The sequence below is a fragment of the Lepisma saccharinum genome, chromosome 4 (assembly GCF_977018435.1).
Source record: "Lepisma saccharinum chromosome 4, izLepSacc3.1, whole genome shotgun sequence".
NCBI classification, from domain to species: domain Eukaryota; kingdom Metazoa; phylum Arthropoda; class Insecta; order Zygentoma; family Lepismatidae; genus Lepisma; species Lepisma saccharinum.
The window spans coordinates 63,105,162-63,127,731 of NC_139232.1; the positions used below are offsets into that span (position 1 = coordinate 63,105,162).

General features: G+C 36.2%; 1 protein-coding gene across 2 annotated transcripts in view; it reads right to left on the bottom strand.

Moving 5' to 3' along the window:
- Positions 1 to 22,570, bottom strand: part of LOC145986516 (ATP-dependent translocase ABCB1-like) — a 139,877-nt gene that overhangs the window by 25,211 nt on the left and 92,096 nt on the right. For both annotated transcript variants that reach the window (XM_083120622.1, XM_083120623.1), the window contains exons 20-21: positions 13,069 to 13,310; positions 4,487 to 4,643 (exon numbers count right to left, since the gene is read on the bottom strand). In XM_083120622.1, the coding sequence (XP_082976748.1) occupies positions 4,487 to 4,643; positions 13,069 to 13,310 (399 nt within the window). The remainder of the gene's footprint in view (positions 1 to 4,486; positions 4,644 to 13,068; positions 13,311 to 22,570) is intronic.

Consider the following 22,570-nt stretch of genomic DNA (forward strand, 5'->3'; position numbering starts at 1 on the left):
TGTCAAAGCAATATCCTATACCCTTTGCAAAGAGAGAAATGGTTAAGTTGGGGGATAATAGAGAACTCCAATAGCGTAAGCGTACTGGATTTAAGGGAGCTAAATAAACACATGCTACTTCCCAGAAATCAAGTAGAAAGAATAAATAAATTACTACAAAACTTTTTCAGGCAGCATATACTTCACATCGTTTGATATGACTTTGGGATATTTTTAGGTAGAAATAGAAGAAGAGTCTAGAAAATATACATGGCTCTAAACAGAATATTTAGTATATATGTGGATGATATGTGTATACACACGAAAGATTGGCAGACACATATAGAAAAATAAATAGATTGGGTATTAAGTAAATTGGCAGAAGCAGGATTAATTGTCAAATTGGAAAAATGCTCTTTTGCAAGGAAGGAAATATGTCTCCTAGGTCATGTAGTATCTGGAGGTGAAATAAAGATGTGCCCAGACAAAAATGATGTGATAAGCAAGTTCCCAAGGCCAAACATAAGGAAACAACTTCAAAGATTCCTGGGAGTATGTAATTGGCAATCAAAATTTATACACAATTTCACAAGCAAAGCCAAGCCATTATATGGACTTCTCAGAAAACATATAAAATGGAAAGGAGATGAAGAGGAGGAGGCTTTCCAAAGACTTAAGTAAGACCTTATACAAGCGCCAGCCATAAGCCAACCTGATTTTGGGAAAATGTTCCTTTTAGGCACAGATGCATCGGACATTGGATTGGGAGCATACCTATTTCAGAGAAACAATTCAAACAAAGAGAATGTGATAGAATATGCTAGCAGTAGCTTGAAGAACTTCGAAAGAGCGTATACGATAAGCGAGAGTGTTAGACGATAATATTTGGAATAGAAAAGTTATCTGCATATCTGAAAGGTAGAAGATTCAAGGTGGTGTGTGATCACAAGAGTCTAGTTTGGTTAAATTCTGCAAGACAGTGGAATGCAAGGCTGACGAGATGGGCGATTTTACTGCAACAGTACAGTTTTGATGTTATGGATATAAAAGGAAAAGAAAACCATGTTGCAGATACTCTAAGCAGAGCACCTTTGAAGAGAAATCAAGAACCAGTACGGAAGACGTTAAACAAATGTTGAAAAGAACACATGAGAAGTGAATAGTAAGAATTGACGTCGCAGAAATTTTTTTCCTTGATTACGGAATTTCTATGAAGGAAAAATTTTAATCCAAAGAGGGGGATTTTGTGTCACGTATACAAACTGTCACGTACACAAACTGCATTGTTGTTGAGGTAGAGGATCATAGATGGCAGCATGCAAAAAGAACAAAGCTTATATTTGATGATGCATAAAGCAGTTTAGAAAGTGGGCTAGAGATGGCAGCACTCAAGAAAACGGCTACCATTGTAAAAAGGAAATAGAGAAAGTGCTGATGTGGTGAAATAATGATTGTAGATATTAATAATAATTATAATGAAAGAAATAAATGAACTTAGCACAATAACATGATATAAATAAGGTGGAAAGGGTAATTAATATTCTGTACTAGCATAAGTGATCATTATATAAAAGTAAAGAAGTCGAATTGTGATTACGATTCTGAGTCTATTACGGTTCCCATGAACTGAGAGTTTCGTGCAGTTTTTGGGTTGTTTTCCCAGGTGTAGCGCCATTTCAAGGTGAACTTTTAACTAACCCCTTTTCTCTTTGCCTATCTGGGATATAGATGTTCTTAATATTTGCATCAATTTGTATAAGGTGATGCCAAAGAAACGAGGAAAGAGAGGAGGCAGGAAAACGAGAGAATCTATTCTGGCAAGACAAAAAAGGGAAGGAGGAGAAATACAACCTCCAATCATCAAATATGATCCACTGGGTCTATTGCACGACGTTTCCAAACAAGAACGTACATATAAGCTGCAGAAGCTAGATATACATACCGTTCCAGGAAGTATATACAAAGATACAAAGGGAAGCGTATCTAATGATCGACGTACAAGTAAAAATCAATCCAGCTAGGAATTTGTAAATAAGGATGTAAATATATGGTTCAAATTATGAATAATAATATTTAGGCCCATACTAACACCAAAATTGCCCATGCGGCAACAACCTTTTATTTTTTAGGTGGGAGGGTCCAGTCCATAGAATATATTTCATTGGTGACAAATTTCAGTGAATCTTGGGCTGCTGCAGCCGGGGGCTGGCTTTTGGGGCTTTTGGGGCTGAAGGGGCATCCAGCTCAAAGTCCAAAAAGGAGTGTTTACTATCCTTTAAACAATTCCCCAAACCGTACTTTCTAAATATATGTGTATTATATGTAACCTAAATTTATTAAAAAGTTTTGAACAAAAAAATACAAAGGATCACAAATAAAATATTTAGCTCTGTGAAGCCTCCTCCTCGCCCAAAAAAAATTCTGGATGTTCCGCTGTGCTGAAGAAAAAATATTTCTAATTTCTTCTTCCACATATTTATCAGAGATTCAGACTTTAGATTTGGTTTTGAGAAACTACTACACTAATATATAGCCTAAGTTAATGACAAAAAATGGGAAGACAAAGTATTTGCAGTCAAGGTTTATTTATTTCACAACTGGGGGTTTAGCTAACTATTGGGTGTCCGTCTCACTCTGGCATCATCTCAATATCTATTTTTTCACTAAAGGGGCCCCAATATTTTACTCGCAAGGGGGCCCGAGAGAAGTGTGCTATGCCATTGACCACTGCATACATTTTATCTTCATTTTTCACATAGTCCATAATTAAGTACAGTTGTGTTCATGCACAAATTTATTACTGCTTAGTATGTTTTCCACAATGGTTTACAACTGCAAAATGAAACATGGGGTGATGTTCAAATAAAGTTTTCTGTATTACAAGAATTCTGTCTTCACTTTTACTCTAATTCATTTGAATTTAAAGTTTAGAAGGTTCAAAGCAACGTATTTATGTGCAAGCACTGACTGCCCACACTTATGAAAACTATGAACTACGGAAGAAGTGTAGGCACAAAGAAAGTATGCACCAAAAGGTTAATACTAGGTCAAACCAATACCTCTCTCATGCTTAAGCTGAGGCTGATTTCCTTATCAATTCCTGCAAAAACCTATTCTTCATCACTGAATTAGTTTAATATTGAATTTTAAACAACCATCTAATGCCATGTGCTGGGATAGCCATATTTGATTCACCTTGCCACAAAACAGCATAAATGCAAGTAAAAAGTCAACACCAAGCAGTCATCAGTAGAGAGGAAAGTTAGAGTTAAATTGGAGAGGAAGGAATGTCATTAACAGCTGTTCGAAACTCTTCAGAGCACTTGTGCCTAGGTTGAGAATTATTTTTGGATTTTATAGTAGTTTGCACATCATATTAAATAAAGATTGCCACCAATGTTTTTTTAAAAATGCTATTTCTCTAACCCTGATCTCTTCCATTAACATGTCAATCTTGTTTTATGTATATGTAAGATTTGATTTGATTTCTGTTATTTAGCATCACTTTTGGCTAATCGTGACAATGAGCATGAATGATGATGTGAAATTGATGAAGGGACATTCACTAGAAACATCCATGCGGGAGCTCTGGCTTCATAGTACATGGAGGTCAGCATGTATGTTTAACAAAATGCCACTGTTTTGTGCTACTGAACATTCCATTTTTATGAAACATGAAACATGAACATAATGTACATTTGCATTTTTTGCTCACACACACAAAAAAAACAAGATTGGGACAGATGTTGAGTGAAATTCTTCACTCTCCCAACTGAGCTCCAATTTTCCTTTCTGATAACAACTTAGCAACAGGGTGAAAATTCGGTTTTAATTTTTTACTTGCGTTTGTGGTGTTTTTTTTGTAGGTAGGTCAAGTATAATTTAATTTTGTTGAAAATTACATGTCAGAATGCAAGTAATATATTGCAACCAGTGGTGGTGATTAGGGGAGTGAGGGGGGGCAATTGCCCCCCAACTTTTCGCCACTTTTGTCCCCGCACTATCTACAAAGGGAAATATACTGCCCTTGCCCCCCCCCCCCCCAGTTTTCGAGCCCAATCGCCGCCACTTATTTCAACCAAACCATATCAATCTAACATAGTTTTGCTTATCAACTGATTGATTGAGTTGGTGTTTTAAGTCCACTTTATGCACAGTAAGGCTAATCGGGACTGGACCTACAGTTTAAATTGGAATCTGAACCACTATGTGCCTCCACCGGGTATTGAACCCGGGACCAGTTGATTACAAGATGACGACACTACCACTGCACCATCAGACAGGTATAGTTTCACTTATTAATGTTCACTGGCCCATAATTAGGTGATCAGAGAAGAGTCACTTGAACACAAAGCCCACTCTTGCCACACACCTGGTGCTGTGGACATTCTCTGAACTTGGCAGAATACCTGGGCTACAGAAGTGTATCATTTGACAATGGGTGATTAAATTCTCATTGGTATTGAATCGGTTCTACTTAATACTTACAACACTAGCTGTTACTTACAAGCTTGCATCCTGTATCAGATGAAGAATCAAATTTTGGTTTGCTGTCAAACAATTTAAATAGTTTTCCAGCACTGAACATGGCTTTGTTGTAATCAGGTGCTATTGACATTGCTTGGCCGACCATATTCATACCAAAAATCAATGCTTCAGTCGCTCTATAAAGAAAGAAATATTGTAATACAAGAATAGTACTATTAATAAGTCTATGAAGATTGGGAAAATATTATATGAAGGAGAATAAGTCATCTGTTTATCTGTTACAACAAACATATATGTAATGAGAGTTTTTCATTTTCATTTACTGACTTAAGAAAATAATGAAGAACAATCAAACTTATTACATTCACTTGGAGTGTAAAGATAATGCTAATTCTACAAAGACCCTTCCAATCTAATGGAATCCCTCCTCACAAGAAAAAAAAAAAAAAACATGAGCTGAGCCGATACCAATGCTGATGTATTGTGCCAATGAAGTATTATGCAGCATTTTCACGGAATCCATGATAGGAGCAAAATGCTGGAAAAGTATCAGACGGTATCGGTATCAGAAAGTATCGGTTGAAATTTATTTACTGATACCGACTGATTTTTCAGTATTTTGGTTTAATCACGGAATCCACGAAAATGATGCACAACACTCTCGCAGAGTCTAATTGTCCTGGAAACTATGCAATATTACGTTTATTTTTATTTTGTACCAGTTGTGTGTAAAAAACAAGCATTTTGTAATAATATAACATGTAATTTAATAATCTGATGTAATACTTGAATATTTTAAAGCAAAAATGTTTGCAAGTTGATGCATATGAATAGAGTATAATACTTTCAAACGTTAATCAATATTTTGAACAACTTTTAATTATTACAATTTTCAAGTATTGGTATCGGTATCAGTGGGAATTGGTAAGAGTATCAGCATTGGTATTGGTTCAAAGTGGTATCGGCTGAGCACTAAAAAAAATTCAACTCTGTTAACATACCAGGTTTTACTTATTTAATGCCCATGTTATACCAAAAATAAACTGAGCAGTACCACATTAGATTTCCAGTGGGACAAAATTTAGTTTTGTGGCATAGGGATGTGACGACCCCATCGCCCAGTGGCTTGTTCACTGCAGTTAGTCAACCAACAGAATGAAATGGGCAACATTTTGTTCTGTTGGGATCTACAGAGCTGTCCTGTCATGGCTCTATGAGCGTCCCACAATCGGCAGAAGTGGGGTATGGTTGGTGGACTACAATGTGATCCTCCCAGCTAGATCCGAGGGATCCGCTGACCAACGACAGGTGCGGTCCTTCATTCATATTGGGGGTTAGAGCTGACAACTCTCCAGTGTAAAAAGACATGTCAAGAATCAGCAATATGAGGCCATGGATGTTCCCAAGGTAAAATAGTCTCCCATTCGGATCTCCGGGTGGGGACTACTTTGGGAGGTCCCTGGACTAAGGATAAGATCTACTTTAGGAATAAGGATATTAAATTAGGCACCTGGAATGTTCTGAGCCTTTACCGGCCTGGGGCATTTCAGTGTACAGTTAATGAGATAGTTAAGTATAAATTAGATGTAGTTGCTGTCCAGGAAGTTAGGTGGCCAGGAGAAGGGAATTGTAAAACTAAAAATTATACTTTTTTCTATGGTGTTACTGAAAATCATAATTTTGGAACAGGCTTTTTCATAAATCATAGAATTATCTCGGCTCTTAAAACAGTAGAATTTATTAATGATAGGATATCATATGCAGTTTTACAGGGTAGGTGATGTAAACTTATTTTAATAAACATACATGCACCAACGGAAGATAAAGATGATAATACTAAAGATGATTTTTATACAGAGTTAGAACAGGTCTTTGATAAATTTTCTCAGTATGATATGAAAATTCTGTTAGGTGACTGTAATGCACAGATTGGCAAAGAAGAGACATTTAAACCCACGATTGGTAAAGAAAGTCTTCATGAATTAAGTAATGATAATGGTATAAGATTGATTACTTTTGCAACCTCAAAGAATTTAATTGTGAAAAGTACCACTTTTAAACATAAAGATATCCTGGTCTTCTCCAGATGGTAAAACACATAATCAGATAGATCATATTCTCATTGATAAGAGAAGGCATACTAGTATAATTGACGTTCGTACACATAGAGGTGCTGACTGTGCCAGTGACCATTATTTAGTAATTGCTAAAGTAAGAGAAAGACTCTCAGTGATAAATCATAAGCAACAAAATCTAAAAGTTCAAAAATTCAATACAGGAAAATTTGCTGATGAAAGAATTAAGAAAGATTACCAAATTAAACTGTCAAATAGATTCGATATTTTGCAGGATTTAAATGATGATGAAAATTTAATTGAAACAGACGTAAATGAGAATTGGGAGCATATACGTAATGCAATAGAATCAGCAGCTAAAGAAAGAATAGGATACCAGGGGTGCCCATTCCTCCCAACGCCCATGACACACTCCCCCCAAAACGTAGAACACTCCCACCGTTTACGGTGAATTAATTACTCAAATTATGTTTCAGGAAAAATTTGCGGAAAAATATAATTCCAGAGGTGGGACCACAAATTTTTATCTGGGGGGGGGGGGGTAAGTACCAGGATAAACGTACTAATATTAATAATGGCTTCTTCTTCTTCTTCATCATCATCGATTATTATTTCAACCCTATCGCCGCGATCACCCACAGGTAGGTAGAAAAACTACATAATAACCAAAACTAAAAATCAATAACAAGTCAATCAAACGATACAACCCCCTCCCCCATTTTTGTGTGAAGATATATAGAATTGGTATAAAATTCTCCCCCCCTCCCCCAAAAAAATTCCCATGACACAGGCACATCATGAAAACCCCCTGTGGGTACCCCTGTAGGATACCATAAACCAAGAAAAAGTAAGCGATGGTTTGATAATGAATGTCATAACCTAATAAAAATAAGAAATCAGGATAGACTTAGGTGGTTAAATAACTCTGATGATACAAATTTAAGCAATTATAATAGAATAAAGTGAGAAGTTAACTGCACGTTTAGAAGTAAAAAAAAAAAAGAGATTACTTGAAAAGTAAAATTAACAAAATTGAAACAAACAGAAAAATAAAAATATCACATTTATATAAAGGTGTAAATTAATTTAGAAAGGGGTGGCAACCTAAAGAAAACTGGATAAAAGATAAGAATGGCAATTTTTTGGCTGACCCAAGCGATATTATAAATAGATGGAAGAACTACTTTAATGACCTTGTAAATGTTCATGTAGGAGATAAATCAGAAGTAAATGAAGTACACACAGCAGAACCTTTAGTTCCAGAACCTAACTTGACTGAAGTTAAAGATGCTTTAAAAGGCTAAAGAATAACAAAGCACCTGGCATTGATTTAATACCAGCTGAGTTAATTAAATATGGTGGGAATTCGTTAATATGCCAAATTTATAAATTAATTTGTTTAATATGGAATAAAGAAGAAATCCCTCAACAGTGGAAAGAATCCATAATTGTTCTTGTGTTTAAAAAAGGTGATAAAATGAACTGCAATAATTACCATGGAATTTCTCTGCTCTCAACAACATATAAAATATTATCTAACATTCTTTTAGCAAGACTAACCCCATATGCTAATGAAATTATAGGTGATTATTAGAGCCCGGAAGTTCAGGCATTTATTTTCGTTAAAATAGGCAGGCAAAAAGGCATTTATAATGTGGAAAATAGGCACTAAAAATGAAAAAAAGGCAAAATAAACAAAAAAAAAAGGCACATTTGGAAGTCGCTTACTTTTATCTATAATTTCTGGCAAAATGTTAAAATCTACATTGGGAAGAGCATTTCAATTTTCACCAAATTCACGCATGTAACCATGTAACTTACCACTTAATGGCACACTAAATTTCGGCATGATGACAAATACACGATCGTTTCCCTCCAAAGTGCAGAACTAAACTAAAGATAGAGAACTTGATTTTGGAATGCATGCAAAGGCCCTTGGGCATTAGTGCTGTTTCTTGTCAATAACGTCCTGACACGGACGCTGGACGTGATGACATAATTGTGCAGATGTTCTGCAACAGGTTTTCAGCAGTCAATCATGCACAAGGAAATGTTAACCGAAAGCCAATATCCTAACTCAGCATGAAATACTTTTCTCTCAGACTTTTCTCCTTCAGCAATGTTGAAACATGCGTGAGTTCAATATTACTTAAATAAAGCTAAAATTATTCACATAATAAACGGAAGAAAAAAAATTCCAACGTTTTTTGGGAGAAAAATAATTTATATACACACTTTTTTAAGAAAAAAAAATGGTCCAATTTAATTGAAAAAGGCAATAAAAGGCATTATAATTAAAAATAGGCAGTGGGGTCCCAAATAGGCAAAATAGGCAAAATGAAAAGGCTTCTAAAACATTCGAAACAACATAAAAAACTTATATCCGGAAAAATTTTATCAATATATCCAGTAGATAAAAAGAGGCATTTTGCCAAACTTCCGGGCTCTAGTGATTATCAATGTGGTTTTAAATGTAACAGATCAACAACAGATCAATTTTTTTACATCAGACAGACACTTGAGAAGAAGTGGGAATATAATCAAAATGTCCATCAGCTATTCATTGATTTTAAAAAAGCATATGATTAAGTTAAAAGAGATAAATTATATAATATATTAGTTGAGTTTGGAATACCTAAGAAGCTTGTTAATATGATAAAAGTATGCACCCGGTGAAACAGAAAGTAAAATTTGTGTGGATATTAATATGTCTTACAAATTTACAGTTCATGATGGATTAAAACAAGGACACACATTATCTCCATTGCTCTTTAATTTTGCCTTAGAATATGCTGTTAGGAAGGTAAAAGAAACTAACGAAGGACTAAAATTAAATGGTGTGACTGAGCTGTTAGCATATGCAGATGATGTAGACTTACTGGGGGATGATGTAAATACAATTAAGAAGAATGCTAAAATATTTTTGAAAGCAGCTAGAGAGATAGGTTTGGAAGTTAGCAAAGAGAAAACTAAATATATGCTTACAAGCTGAAACAAAGTGTTAGGTAATAATCAAATTCTAATTATTGATAACAACTCGTTTGAACCAGTTTCCAATTTCAAGTACTTAGGAGTAATACTAACAAATGAAAATGATATTAAAGAGGAAATTAATTCAGGAAATGCATGTTACTTTCCTCATCATAAACTTTTGTCTTCTCGTTTAATATCTAAGAAACTAAAAATTAAAATATACAAAACAGTAATTTTGCCTGTAGTATTATATGGATGCGAAACTTGGTCCCTTACATTGAAAGAGGAACATAAATTGAGCATATTTGAAAATAAGATCCTTAGGAAAATCTTTGGACCTAAAAGGGATGAGGAGACAGGTGAGTGGAGAAGGTTACATAATTTAGAACTGCATAATTTGTATTCATGTCCAGATATTATTAGAATGATTAAATCAAGAAGACTTAGGTGGGCAGGCCATGTAGCACGAATGGGAGAGGAAAGAAGAGTTTACAGGATTCTTGTTGGGAAACCTGATGGTAAGAGACCAGTAGGATGACGAAGACGAAGATCGAAGGATAATGTTGAGATGGACCTAAAGGAAATCGGTAGGGATGGAAAGGAGTATACAGATCTTGCTCAGGATAGGGAAAGATGGAATGCCTGTGTTGCTGCAGCCATGAACCTTCAGGTTTAAGAAGGCTAGAGAGTTAGCAGCATCTTAAACACAATGGGTCTGGTCAAAGCAAACTATTATAGGTGGCAGCACCGCTGTTGTGTCCCCACACTTTTGATGGGCAATTGTTCTCCCATTTAAATATGTAGGAAATTTGATGTTGAATGTGCTGCTATTATATTAAATTGCAAATTTAATTTAATCTTAACCTCAGAAATTATGTCTGAACATGATAGTTTAATAATCAGTGCTGTAAAAGTAAGATTTTTGAAAAGACGATCATCAAGAACAGAAGAGATATCGGAACTCAAAAAAGCCTTAAAATTTGCACAGCACTTGTTTATGTCACTTGCAATTTTCACAATTCAAGTGCTTTATTGTTGTGAATCCGGTAAAGAATAACACATAATAATTCTGCGCGATTGTACATTTATTTTCATAGTTGTTATTAATAACCGACTCTCTCTTTTCTTACGTGATATCATACTTTTCCACATGGCTAATAAACATGGTCCTCTGTTCTAAATATACACATTTATCGAGAAGAATAGTTATTACAAAAAATATTTTATCTTCTGTTTCATATTTCACAACCTCTAGGGCTTCCTTATTTACAGGAATTATAATTTTAAAATTGTTGTTAAAAAAAAAAGATGAAAATGAAAGAGCATAATACAATGAAAATATACATTAATATTACTTTATCAGATAGGGCATAGTGTCATAGTGTATAAATATCATGCGCTTGTGGACTTAATACATTTTTTCTTTATAGTTTTGGGAGTTTCTCAGATTCCAACTCCCGCAGTTGAATTACACATACTCGCAACCAGAAAAAAGCATAAAGCATAGTGTAAAAATTTAAATTTTTGTATTATCGACCCCTGGCAGCTAGGGATGACACAAATGAAGTCAAGTTTTGTGCTCTTTGTGCATAAACGTACTATATTTAGCCAGTTTGAGCTACCCTGCCATTGCACTTTAATATATTAATTCTTAGGTTCAGGAGAATGTAATTTTCGAAAGGTTTAGACTTGCTACATAATCTAAGAGCTTTACTAAACCCATTTTTATTATCGATTTACATGAGAAATTCATACCTACATTGAAAATAACGTTTGAATAACCATCCCATCACGCTCCAATGTAAAGCTTAGGGCAACCGAATGACGAACAAAATTCTTTAAGGACACAACAGGAGTGGTGCTGCCACTGGAAAAGCTTGGCAACGAAAAGCCCAATTGGTGAGCTACCTCAAAACAATGATAGAGGGTTCCAGTCTTGAAAGTATGATAACAGAGGTGTTGAGCCAAGGTTCAATTTACGATCAAATCTACTCAATACATGCTTACAAAGTAGCAGACATAAGTGACAACTGCTGACATAGTTACCGTAAACTACATGAGGACAATCAAGACAGATGTGTCAGTGTCATGTAATTATAGAATCCTTAACATTTCTCCAAAGTAATTGCTGATATTTCCATGCAGAATCGTTGAACATCACCGAAATTTGAAAACTGCACACTTAAAAACCTCCTGTCCTGAGATAGTTCACTGCATAAATGGATAAAATGCTTTTATCAAGCTCTCATGAATATGTAACCTGGCAAATTCACATTTTGAATAATCTAATTTATTTTTAGAACAATACAGTAATTGTGGAATTAGAAGGGTTGTGAAATGTGGTTGTATACTTAATGTGCATTTCTTAAGGAAATAATGATAGCAATGCTTGTAAGTTCTTAAATATAATAGCAGAACCTTCGAGTATTATATTGCATCTTTAACATATCTATCTGCCTATCAGTGTTTCACACAAAATACACAAAATTTCACAGCATAATCGATGCACCCTGTTTTTTCAGAACAAAAATTAGTGAATTAACTTTCATCATGTAATCATCGCATCAGCATGTCAGATAAGGAAACCAATAAGAGCACAGCAGAATCCTTGGGTAAAGACGATTATTATTTGTAAGTACATACTTTCTGTACTGTAGTAAACTTTCTCAAGTGTAATATTTCAACGACAATGCACAAATCAATAATCAATGTGTTAACTTTTTTTCAGATGGAAAAATTTTAGCTAAACTGCCATGAAGAAATGATGTGGAATATTCGACTTCAACACATAAGCTCACATATACTGTTCATCCTAATCTTGCAAAGACAGTTTACCTAGTACTAATACCGGTAATACCAACACATTCTTTAAAAATAAAAAAAACTTCACATAATGGTCGCACCCTGCTTCTTGCAAAAAATTTTGGCATAAAATCTGTGACAATTATGTGGCGAAATACAGCATTCCTCGTCTCAATGGCTCAGCACATTGTGTGTAGGACTTGCAAATCTTATCTCCAAAAGTTATGTATTTGAGTATTAATCTTGGCATAGGTTCTCCTTAGTGCTTGGTCTTCCATCAATTTACTTAATAGTCATCATCATAATCAACTCAAAGGGGTAAAACATCAATGTTAAATAAGCAAATGTAAAAACACAAGCAACAATTTATTTATGTGAATTATAAATAAATATAGATATATCGTGTAACCTTGATTATATTTTTTTTCAGAGGACTGTAGTCAAAAACTATTAATACAGAAACACTCATATCTTGAAAAAAAATTAATGTCCTGCAACTTGGGACCAGTATATAAAGTGAGAAAACATAAAATCTTGGAACATTCAATCACTGTTCTCTGTAATTCTGCCAAGATTTAATTGTTAGCAATTAATGTTATAGTATACATACTTAACAGGAATTTCAGATTCAAACATTATATTGGTTGACATCAGGGTTTACATTCAAAACAATATCATCACTATTGCTGATAATGTCTAATAATAATGTTTGGAGTTAATCACTAATTAAAATATATATAACTGTACTTACTGAAAGATGGCTGTATAGTTTAACTTCTCGCTATGAATCAAGTACCCTCCATAAAACATGCATGCGCAATAGGCAAACTCTGGTACGGACTCTGTTAAGGCCATGATGAAACCTCGAATGTGAGCATTCCTCAGAGCTCTCAAATGTGGAGCTAACAATGAATTCACAAATTTCTCCAGAAACGTTTCCTCAAGAGACAGACTGGCTACAGTTTCAATATTCCCAACAGCTTCCACAGCAATCTATAAAAACGTTACAATCTCTACAATGAGCACTTGATGCACAATTACATAGCAAAATTTAAATTATTAATTTATCATAAAAAGGGTTGATACTATATGTTACATGCCAGCAAAGTAATGAAAATAGACTATTGGTCTCATCTGAACATTGAGGAAGGGCTCAAAAAATTTTGTTACTGATATCCACGTACATATTTAGATTTTGATTTATTTCATCCATGAATCACATTTGCATTTTCATGCTGTGATATTGGACATGTCAGTCAAACATTACAATACACTAATACAATGAAATATAATAATGTAATATACAATGAAATGATACCTTAGCCTATTACAAGTTTTATAAGTCGTATTAGTTATACTGTCTATATCAGTGGTTTCCAACTTCAAAAGGTCCGAGGGCCAAAATTATATCCAGCAGTTGATTGGAGGGCCGCATTTTTTTTTGGGGGGGGGGATTAAAAATTACAAAAATTGTAAGTACTGAACTGAAAATGTAGTACTTTCGCATGACCTAAATTTCTAAAATGAGGCAATAGAAACAATGGAATCACAGATCAAAATTGTATAATTACAATTTATTTAAAAAAAACCCAATACTTATGGATGAATTGAAAGAAATGAAAAACACACCATACAAATAAGAATCCTTCATAGTAAGTGTAAAAACTGAGGCCGATCTGCTTCTTTTATTAAAGTTGGAATGTCCACTTCAATTTCTGTTTTTGAAGGTCTCAGAAGGTGAAGCAGTGAAGCATCTGCCAGTCGGCTTCTGTAGCGGTTCTAAATGAACTTCATTGAAGAAAAAACACTTTCACATGTGTATGTGCTGCCGAACATCGATGTCATTCTTTGCTCAAAACTTTGAAAGGTATTTGAAAATCTCTGGCCCTTTTTCTTGCCATTGTTGTTTGTAACGAGATAGTATTTTTCCCAACGTTCTTGATAAGTTCTATTGTCATTTTGAATCTTACGTTTTTTGGAGATATTGCTCATTTCGATATTTGCACAAACTTGAACAATCAATCACAGTACGATCCGAGTTGGAACACTGGAAATCTCTTCGTACTTCGTGCGTAGTAAAACAGATCTGTATAGCGCCACTCTGCAGTTTGTTTCTAAGCACAAAGAGTGAAGCCTTCGCTGAATCGGGAGAGTTTATTCCGCATACCGAAGGGGTAGAATGCATGGTGTGAAGAGAAAGTTATGTCACTTTAGATACTTCTGATCATCATTATTGACTGCAGAATCAATTCTACCTGTGACATTTGTCTTTTTTCGCAGAGCTTCCGTTCATTCAGTAAAAATAGAATGTATAAAATACATAAAATTAATGTATTTTGCAAACTGCCTTCGCGGGCCGCAAAAAAGGCCGCCAGTTGGAAACCCCTGGTCTATATATAAAAGTAACACCAGTAAGACATGTTAAAGTTACAATATAAAGGTAAAGTGCTCCCCTGTGCTTAGCACCATGCCATAGAGGGTGTGGGGGTAATGCCCCACACTTTCTTGATTCGGTCGTGAGTGGGGGTGATGTGATCAGCATCACGCCCCTGACTGCCTTTACCCCCTAGGGTTTCCCCCAGGTACCCATGTCATTCGATGCTGGGTGGGCACTGGGGCCGCTTCCAATGTTAGAAAAGTTCCCGGATTTGAACCGGCCGGGGATCGAACACGGGACCTTTAGCATGGTAGTCAGATGTGTTACTGACTGAGCCACCATGGATATAAAAATACTATTCTTTAATAGATTAAAACATTAAATGTTGAGAGATAATATAAAGGTAAGACTAATAACATTATATGAGGGGCAGTCAAATGAAAACCGAACACCCACCATAAAACATATTCCTCTCAAAAGTTGGCAACACTGTTGTTACGTATCGATACTGCCATCTGGGTAGGAGAAATGCATAGTGAAAATGCACAGGTCCACACAGTTGCTTCGCCATTGCTCAGGAGGTGAGCGTAGTGAAAAGTATGTTCGTCCAGCATTGGAAATGGAGGCAAGCAAAGAAGAGCACAGAGGTGTGGTTCGTTTCTTGGTTGCTGAGGGTGCTGGAACATGTGAAATTCATCATCGCATGTCTGCAGCGTATGGCGAACACTGCATGTTCCTGACAAGTGTGCACAAGTGGCAGAAGAGATTCCGCGAAGGATGCACATCACTGCAAGACGATCCGTGCCCGGGACAGGCCCATCAAGCCATTACGCCTGATGTGATTGCGAGGATCGATGGTCTGATCCGGGAAGACCGACGAATCACAGAGGAAGAAATTCGTGTTCAGGTTGGCATTAGTCATGGCTCTGTGCATGCCATTATCAAAGATTACCTGCAGTTCCGAAAAATTTGCACGCAGTGGGTTCCGCATCAACTGACGGAGGGACAAAAGACTGACAGAATGACTGCATGTCTGAGTCATTTGCAGCGGTACCACGAGGAAGAGTATGCGTTTCTGTCAAATATCGTCACAGGGGACAAAACGTGGTGCCTCCATTTTGAGCCCGAGAGCAAATGGCAAAGCCAACAATGGAAACACGTCGATTCTCCCCCGCCAAAGAAATCCAAGGCTGTCCATACAAGTTCCGGTAAGGTCATGCTGAGCTGCTTCTTCGACTGCAAGGGCCCTCTGCTTGTCGACTTCCTAGAACGTGGAGCCACAATCAATTCGCAGTGCCATGCAGATGCGTTGCAGAAACTGCGACGTGCCATAAAGTCCATGAACCTCCAATCCATCAACCCACAAGTGAGTTGATGGATTAGACATTCAAAAATTCACTCATTGAGTAAAAGCAATGGTACAACAGATGATTTCTTAATTACTTTTTGAATTTGGCTACTGGTTGAATAGTTTTTATGTGATCTGGTAACTTATGGTATAGGTGGATGCCTGTGGATTTTGGACCTATTTCAAATAATGTTGTGTTATGTATTGGAACTGCAAGATTGGAGTTATTCCTCATGTTGTAATGATGTATTTCCTTGTTGCGTTTGGAGAACTTTGTCAGATCCATTTTTACATGCCATAAGAAATTAAGTATATATAATTAATTTAGATAGAAACCTTATTATTTTCTATCATTTAAGATTAGTACATTCAATAAAGAAAAATAGCACAACCTTCATTTTATTGATCGATTGAGTTGGTGTTTTAAGTCCACTTTATGCACTGTAGTACATAATCCAATTTTATATTCTCAACATTTTCATACATTTTTACCTTCTACTTGAAATTAATCCCAGCTTGGCAAAATTAAACTTCATTTCATATGAAATAGTTTCATTGAATGAAATACACACACACTATTATATTTACTATTACCCATAGGCAGTAAAATCACTTGGGTTGTACACCCAAAAGGTTAGCACTCTGTCCTTTGTAGCAAGCAGTTCTGGGTTCCATTCCCCGTAGAAGTCCCAAAATTTCAGTGCTGGCCCAGCTTGGAGAGGTAATAGCTCATTCAATGAAGGACAAAAAAGGTCAATGTTGGGAATAATTCCAAAAAAGCTGAATTTTGGTCAGTTGTTAGAACACTACTAGTAGTGCAAAATCACAGAAGCCCCCACCCCTCCCTGTGGTGTTTCCCCCTGCCCAACATCAATTTCGCAGACTCTCAGTTATTGACCTATATCTCCATAACCAATGGTCGTAGGCAGGTAATTCTTTTTTAGTCTTAATCCTAATTTGATGGGCTACAAAAAAGATTCTGTTTAATTTTTTGATAATGTGATTTTTCTAGCACTTTCTAGTGTTTTTGCCTTGTGACTTCGGAACAAATTACTTCTCTTCTTCTCTTTCATTCCCTTATGCCGTTAAGCGTCGGGTACCTTGTTCTGTCCATCTCATCCACTCCATCCGATCCAGACTCATTCTTCTCATTTCGTTCTTAGTTTTTCATATTTTAGTCCTATCTTTTCTATTCTATCTTCCCATGTATTTCTTGGCCTGCCTCTTCCTACTCTACCCTCAACCCTCATCTCCATCACTTGCTTGGCTTTCCTATCTTCATTCATTCTATTTACATGTCCATACCACTTCAGCTGGCATTCCTCTAATACTTCAGTCAATGTCTTCTTTTGTTTTACCTCTTCTCGTATTCTTTCATTTCTTATTCTGTCTCTTCGAGTTTTCCCCACTGTTCTTCTAAGATATTTCATCTCTATTGCTTGAAATTTACTTAGATGTTTATCTTGGAGTGCTAAGCTTTCTGTGCCATAGCCCATGATGGGAACTACAATTGAGTTGTAGAGTTGAATTTTTGTTTTTGTACTGATCTCTCTTTTTCCCACTAAAGTATTACTCATTTGATAATATGCTGATGCTGCCTTCTTTGTCCTATTCATTATCTCTTGATCAATTTTCCCACTGCTACTTATGATAGTTCCTAAGTATTCATATGTTTCTACTTTCTCTAGTTGTTTCCCTTCGCATATTATATTCAGGGCTTCATTTTCCTTGTCCTCTTTAGTCACCCGCATGATCTTACTCTTTTCTATATTAATCTTCATGCCTTTCCTTTTAAGTTCTTCATACCATTCTTCCACTGCTTGCTGAAGTCTCTCAGGTGTATCTGATATCAGTACGATATCATCGGCATATGATAGTGCTTGGATATATACTGGCCTTAATCTCCACATACCTATTTTCATTCTGTGTGTTCGTCGTTTGCATATTTTAGCAATTTCGTCTAAAAAGACGTTAAATAGGATTGGACTGAGGCTGTCTCCTTGTTTTATGCCTTTCTCAATGTCAAATTCACCTGAGTGTTCGCCATCTACTCTAATTGTTCCTACAGGATTATTATATACAATTTTTATTGCATTCAATAATCTTACTGGTACTTTCTTTGCCTCCAATGCTTCCCATACATATTGCCTAGGGACTGAATCAAAAGCAGCTTCTAGGTCTATAAAAGCTAGATATGTGTCCTTGTTCTTGGCAATTCTTTTTTCCATAATCGTTCTTATAGTATATATATGATCTTGTGTTTGCCTTTTAGGGCGGAATGCTGCCTGCTCCTCCTCCATATCTTCCTCCACCACTATCCTGAGACGTCTTTCTAGTACCCTTGTGTATAATTTATAAGCGACTGATGAGAGGCATATTGCTCTGTAGTTATTACAGTCATACCTGCTGCCCTTCTTATGTACATGACAAGAAATTGTTTCGAATAAAAGTTGCAGCCCAATTTATAAGCTTTAAAACGATATTAAGTTTAATGTACTTTAATGAAAGATCCACCATAAACTGTGTCTCCAAATGTAGGATACTAAAAACATGTGTCGTTAAGTTCAGCGGTCGAGTCCAGAATCATTGTCTTTTTTATAAAAGCAAGAATGAATTGTTATACCACTTAAGACATGTTCAGTCAAGTAGCCAATCACCATCTGCATGCTGACGGCCGCCATCTTGAAAAGAGTTCGCCATATTAGATATTTTTGATTTGATATCTCTCGGGAATGGTGGCACCTGTCATCTTCCATTTTTTTTCCTTTTTCAGAAATGCTCTAAATAGTGTAAACTTTCATAATATAGCAATACATATATATCTTGGAAAAAAAGTAGTAATTTAGCGGAAAAACTTAGTGTGAATTGAAACTGTTAATAATTCTCAAACCAAACAGTAGTATTTTATATTTTGTAACATTACGTAATGTTTGTTAGAAGATATTAAACAAAGTGAATCCTTAAAACACTATTTTTTATATTAATAAACAAGCTTCCAAAAGTTAAGCATGCGATGATAAAATCAACAAAAATGGAAAACTAAAGCTTTGATTAACACAAAATTACACATGAAGGTAGCAAATGTGTTTATGCATTAAAGAAAACAAGAATTGTGTACAAAGATAAAAAAGAAATATTTACTTTTCGTTAAGTTATATGATGACGTCACATTTGGGTCATTAACATAATGATGTTTAAAGGCAAACAAACCAAACAAAAGTTACATTAATACGGTATGTGACCACCCCAGACCTTCACACCTTTACAACGATTTTCCATGCTTTCAATGAGGTGATCAACCATCGCAGATGCAAGCAAAGGCCATTCCTCCATTAGGGGCTCCATTCCTCCAGAATGGCTGGAGGAGGTAAACATGCAGAGACAGCATGCCTGAGAGCATCCAAAATTTTTCAATGGGATTAAGGTCGGGGGAATATCCCAGCCACCCCATACGAGAAATGCCCTCACTTTCCAAGTATTCATCAACGATGTTGGCTCAATGGGGATGGGCATTATTGTCCATAAGGAGGAAATCAGGACCAACTGCTGCAGTGCAGCGTCTCACAATGGGGTCTAGGACTTCATCCCGATACCGTGCAGCTGTGACAGAACCGCCTTTAAAGATGTGCAGCTCGGTGCGATATCCCATTGAAATTCCAGCCCACACCATGACAATGCCACCTCTGAATGTGTGATGTTCTTGGCCTCGTTCTCTCCACACCCTTACATGCTTATCATTTGATTCCAGAGAAATCTGGACTCGCTTGTGAACAAGACATTGCACCAATCTGAGACAGTCCAATTGACATGTTGACAATACCACTTTAATCTTGCCCCTCTGGCTTGGACAGTTAGTGCAACACAAACACGTGGTACTCGGGCATACAATCCCTTCAATGTGGTGCCTTCGACCCACAGTACTGTCAGATATTGTCTTACCAAGTGCCGCTGCAACCATGGATGTAACAGTTGTGGAGGTCGCTCGTTGATTCCGCTTGGCTACTATAGTAATATATCGATCATCAGAGGGGGTGGTAACCCTTGGATGACCGGGCACAGGTCTTCGGACAACTGTTTGACTTGTTTGGAATTGTTTCCATAATCGAGAAATTACCGAATGATCAATGCCAAAAAAAAAAAACGACATCTTTGATTTACTGTCTTGCTTCAATGCATCCAACAGCATGCAAGCGCTCACTATCTGCCATTTGTCTTCTTTCAGCCATAGAAATACGAATATTATCAAAAGTAATCCTACAAAAATTAAAAACACTTCACATCAGCTTTTAAATGTACCTCAAACCCTTCAGAATGCTGGCGTCTTCAACAAAAGTGTGATGATTCTTGCACGAAATCCTCGCTTTTATGCTATTTCAAGAGCACAGATTAAGCACCTAGGTGCTACTACAAAAAGGAAGCTACACATAAAAACTGACATCTACATCCGCAACGATTTTCAGCCACTCAAATTCAAATACGCTTTCAAAAATTTGCATTGTGTGCTTACATTTTTAAGAGAAACACAATGTATATAAAACCCAATTTGATTCTTGAAAGTAGGAGTTATTGAAGTTTATATACAATTATATAATTTGAAAGGAAAAAACACACATTCCTTGTAATTGATGATACGAAAATACTGAGATTTGTTATATAAAATATTTTGTTATGAATTTCTCATTATATCTGTTTTCTATTTGATGAGGTCTTCAATTCAAATCCTACATTTGGATAATGTAGTGTAGGCAAGATTTCCCATTCAACACCAAACACCTATGCTTTATTCCCGAAAATCTCTGGAGCAATGCCGTGCATAACAGTAGAGAAGGGGAGAAAGCGAGTGGGCCGAGCAAAATAATACATGCTGATGCAAACAGCTGGTAACTGCAGTCCCTTTCCCCCCTGCACGCAATCTCATTTCCTCGCATGTTTTCACTGGTCGAGCCTTCTTCAGTTACTACTTGTGCGGAGACTTACTTTCGTTCCCTTGCTCCATAGATTCCTGGGACAGAGTATAGTACCTCATGCTTGGTTGTAGTGGTCTTGAGAGTGAAAAACCCACTGGAGATTGCACAGAGATTTGATGTATAAAGAGGGGTTTATTTCATGAAGATTCTTTACCAGGTGAACAATGTCTCATTTAAGCTCTCACACTGAGAGTTTTGGGCTTTTTTAGGTCCTTGCTTGCACCAGTAATCAAAATTGAGATATCTTGAGTCAGGTTCTGTGTTACAATTGACAAGGTATACATGGCCAGCCCAGAGCCACACAGCCCAGTTCGATATTTTGAATATTGGTTGGTTGCATGCAATAATTGGAATTCTCCTGGTTTTAAAAGATTTCTGTTTAATTGAGTGATGTCAAACCCATGTCACATTAATGCAACTTATTTAGTCATCAAGAAACAAAAGTAGCAGTGCTGTTACATCACAGGGATGAGTTGAAGTTTGAAGTGAAATTCAAACTATGTTGCACAGTGTGATTGCTACCAACTCTGTGCTAATGCAGTTCATAACATGTCGACACCAGCTGGTTCCTTTACTAACTCTTCCGACCTTGAAGGCTGAAAGGTTCTGAGCTTAAGTAACTCACTCACTCTCTAGCCTTCCGTCTGTCCTAATCCTGGGCAAGATCAATTCAATCTTTTCCATCCTTACCGATCTCCATTAGGTCCATCTCAATGTTATCCCTCCATCTTCGTCTTGGCCTTCCTACTGTCTCTTACCATCAGGTTTCCCAACAAGAATCCTGTAAATGCTTCTTTCCTCTCCCACTTGTGCCACATGACCTGCCCATCTAAGTATTCTTCATTTAATTATTCTAATAATATTTGGACATGAATACAATTTATGCAGCTCTAAATAATGTAACCTTCTCCACTCATCTGTCTCCTCATCCCTTTTAGGTCCAAATATTTATCTAAGCATTTTGTTTTTGAATACTCTTAATTTATGTTCCTCTTTTAATGTAATGGACCAAGTTTCACATCCATATAATACTACAGGCAACATTACTGTTTTGTTTATTTTTAACTTCTAGTTTCTTGGATATCATATGAGAGGATAAAAGTTTTTAAAGAGAAAGTGTTTTGAGCTTAAGGCCTTTCGGAAATGTGTAGTTATTGGGAAACATCCAAATCGTTTTTACATGGTTAGAATGGTCTATTTTCATCCACTTTTGTCAACATGAGGATGATAGAATAATAAAATTTTTGTATCATGAAAGAACCTCCAGCACTTATAGCCATAAAGTTGTTATCTTTGCTCATGTAAATGCCCTTGTCAAACAACCGAGCTCTGCTGATTTCTGATGGAGTAGTACAGAGTGAAAGTGGTCTTAGGATACCTTAATCCCTGACACTACTATACAAGTAAACAGTACACTGGATGTTCCAAGGGCTGAATGGAAAATCTTGCGAATGTGAAGGATACGATTTTGAGACCTGATCAAAAAAGGGAAACGAAAGAAGGGAAAATTCACAAGAAAATATTTTCTAAATAAATTTAAATATTTTTGTATCATCAATAA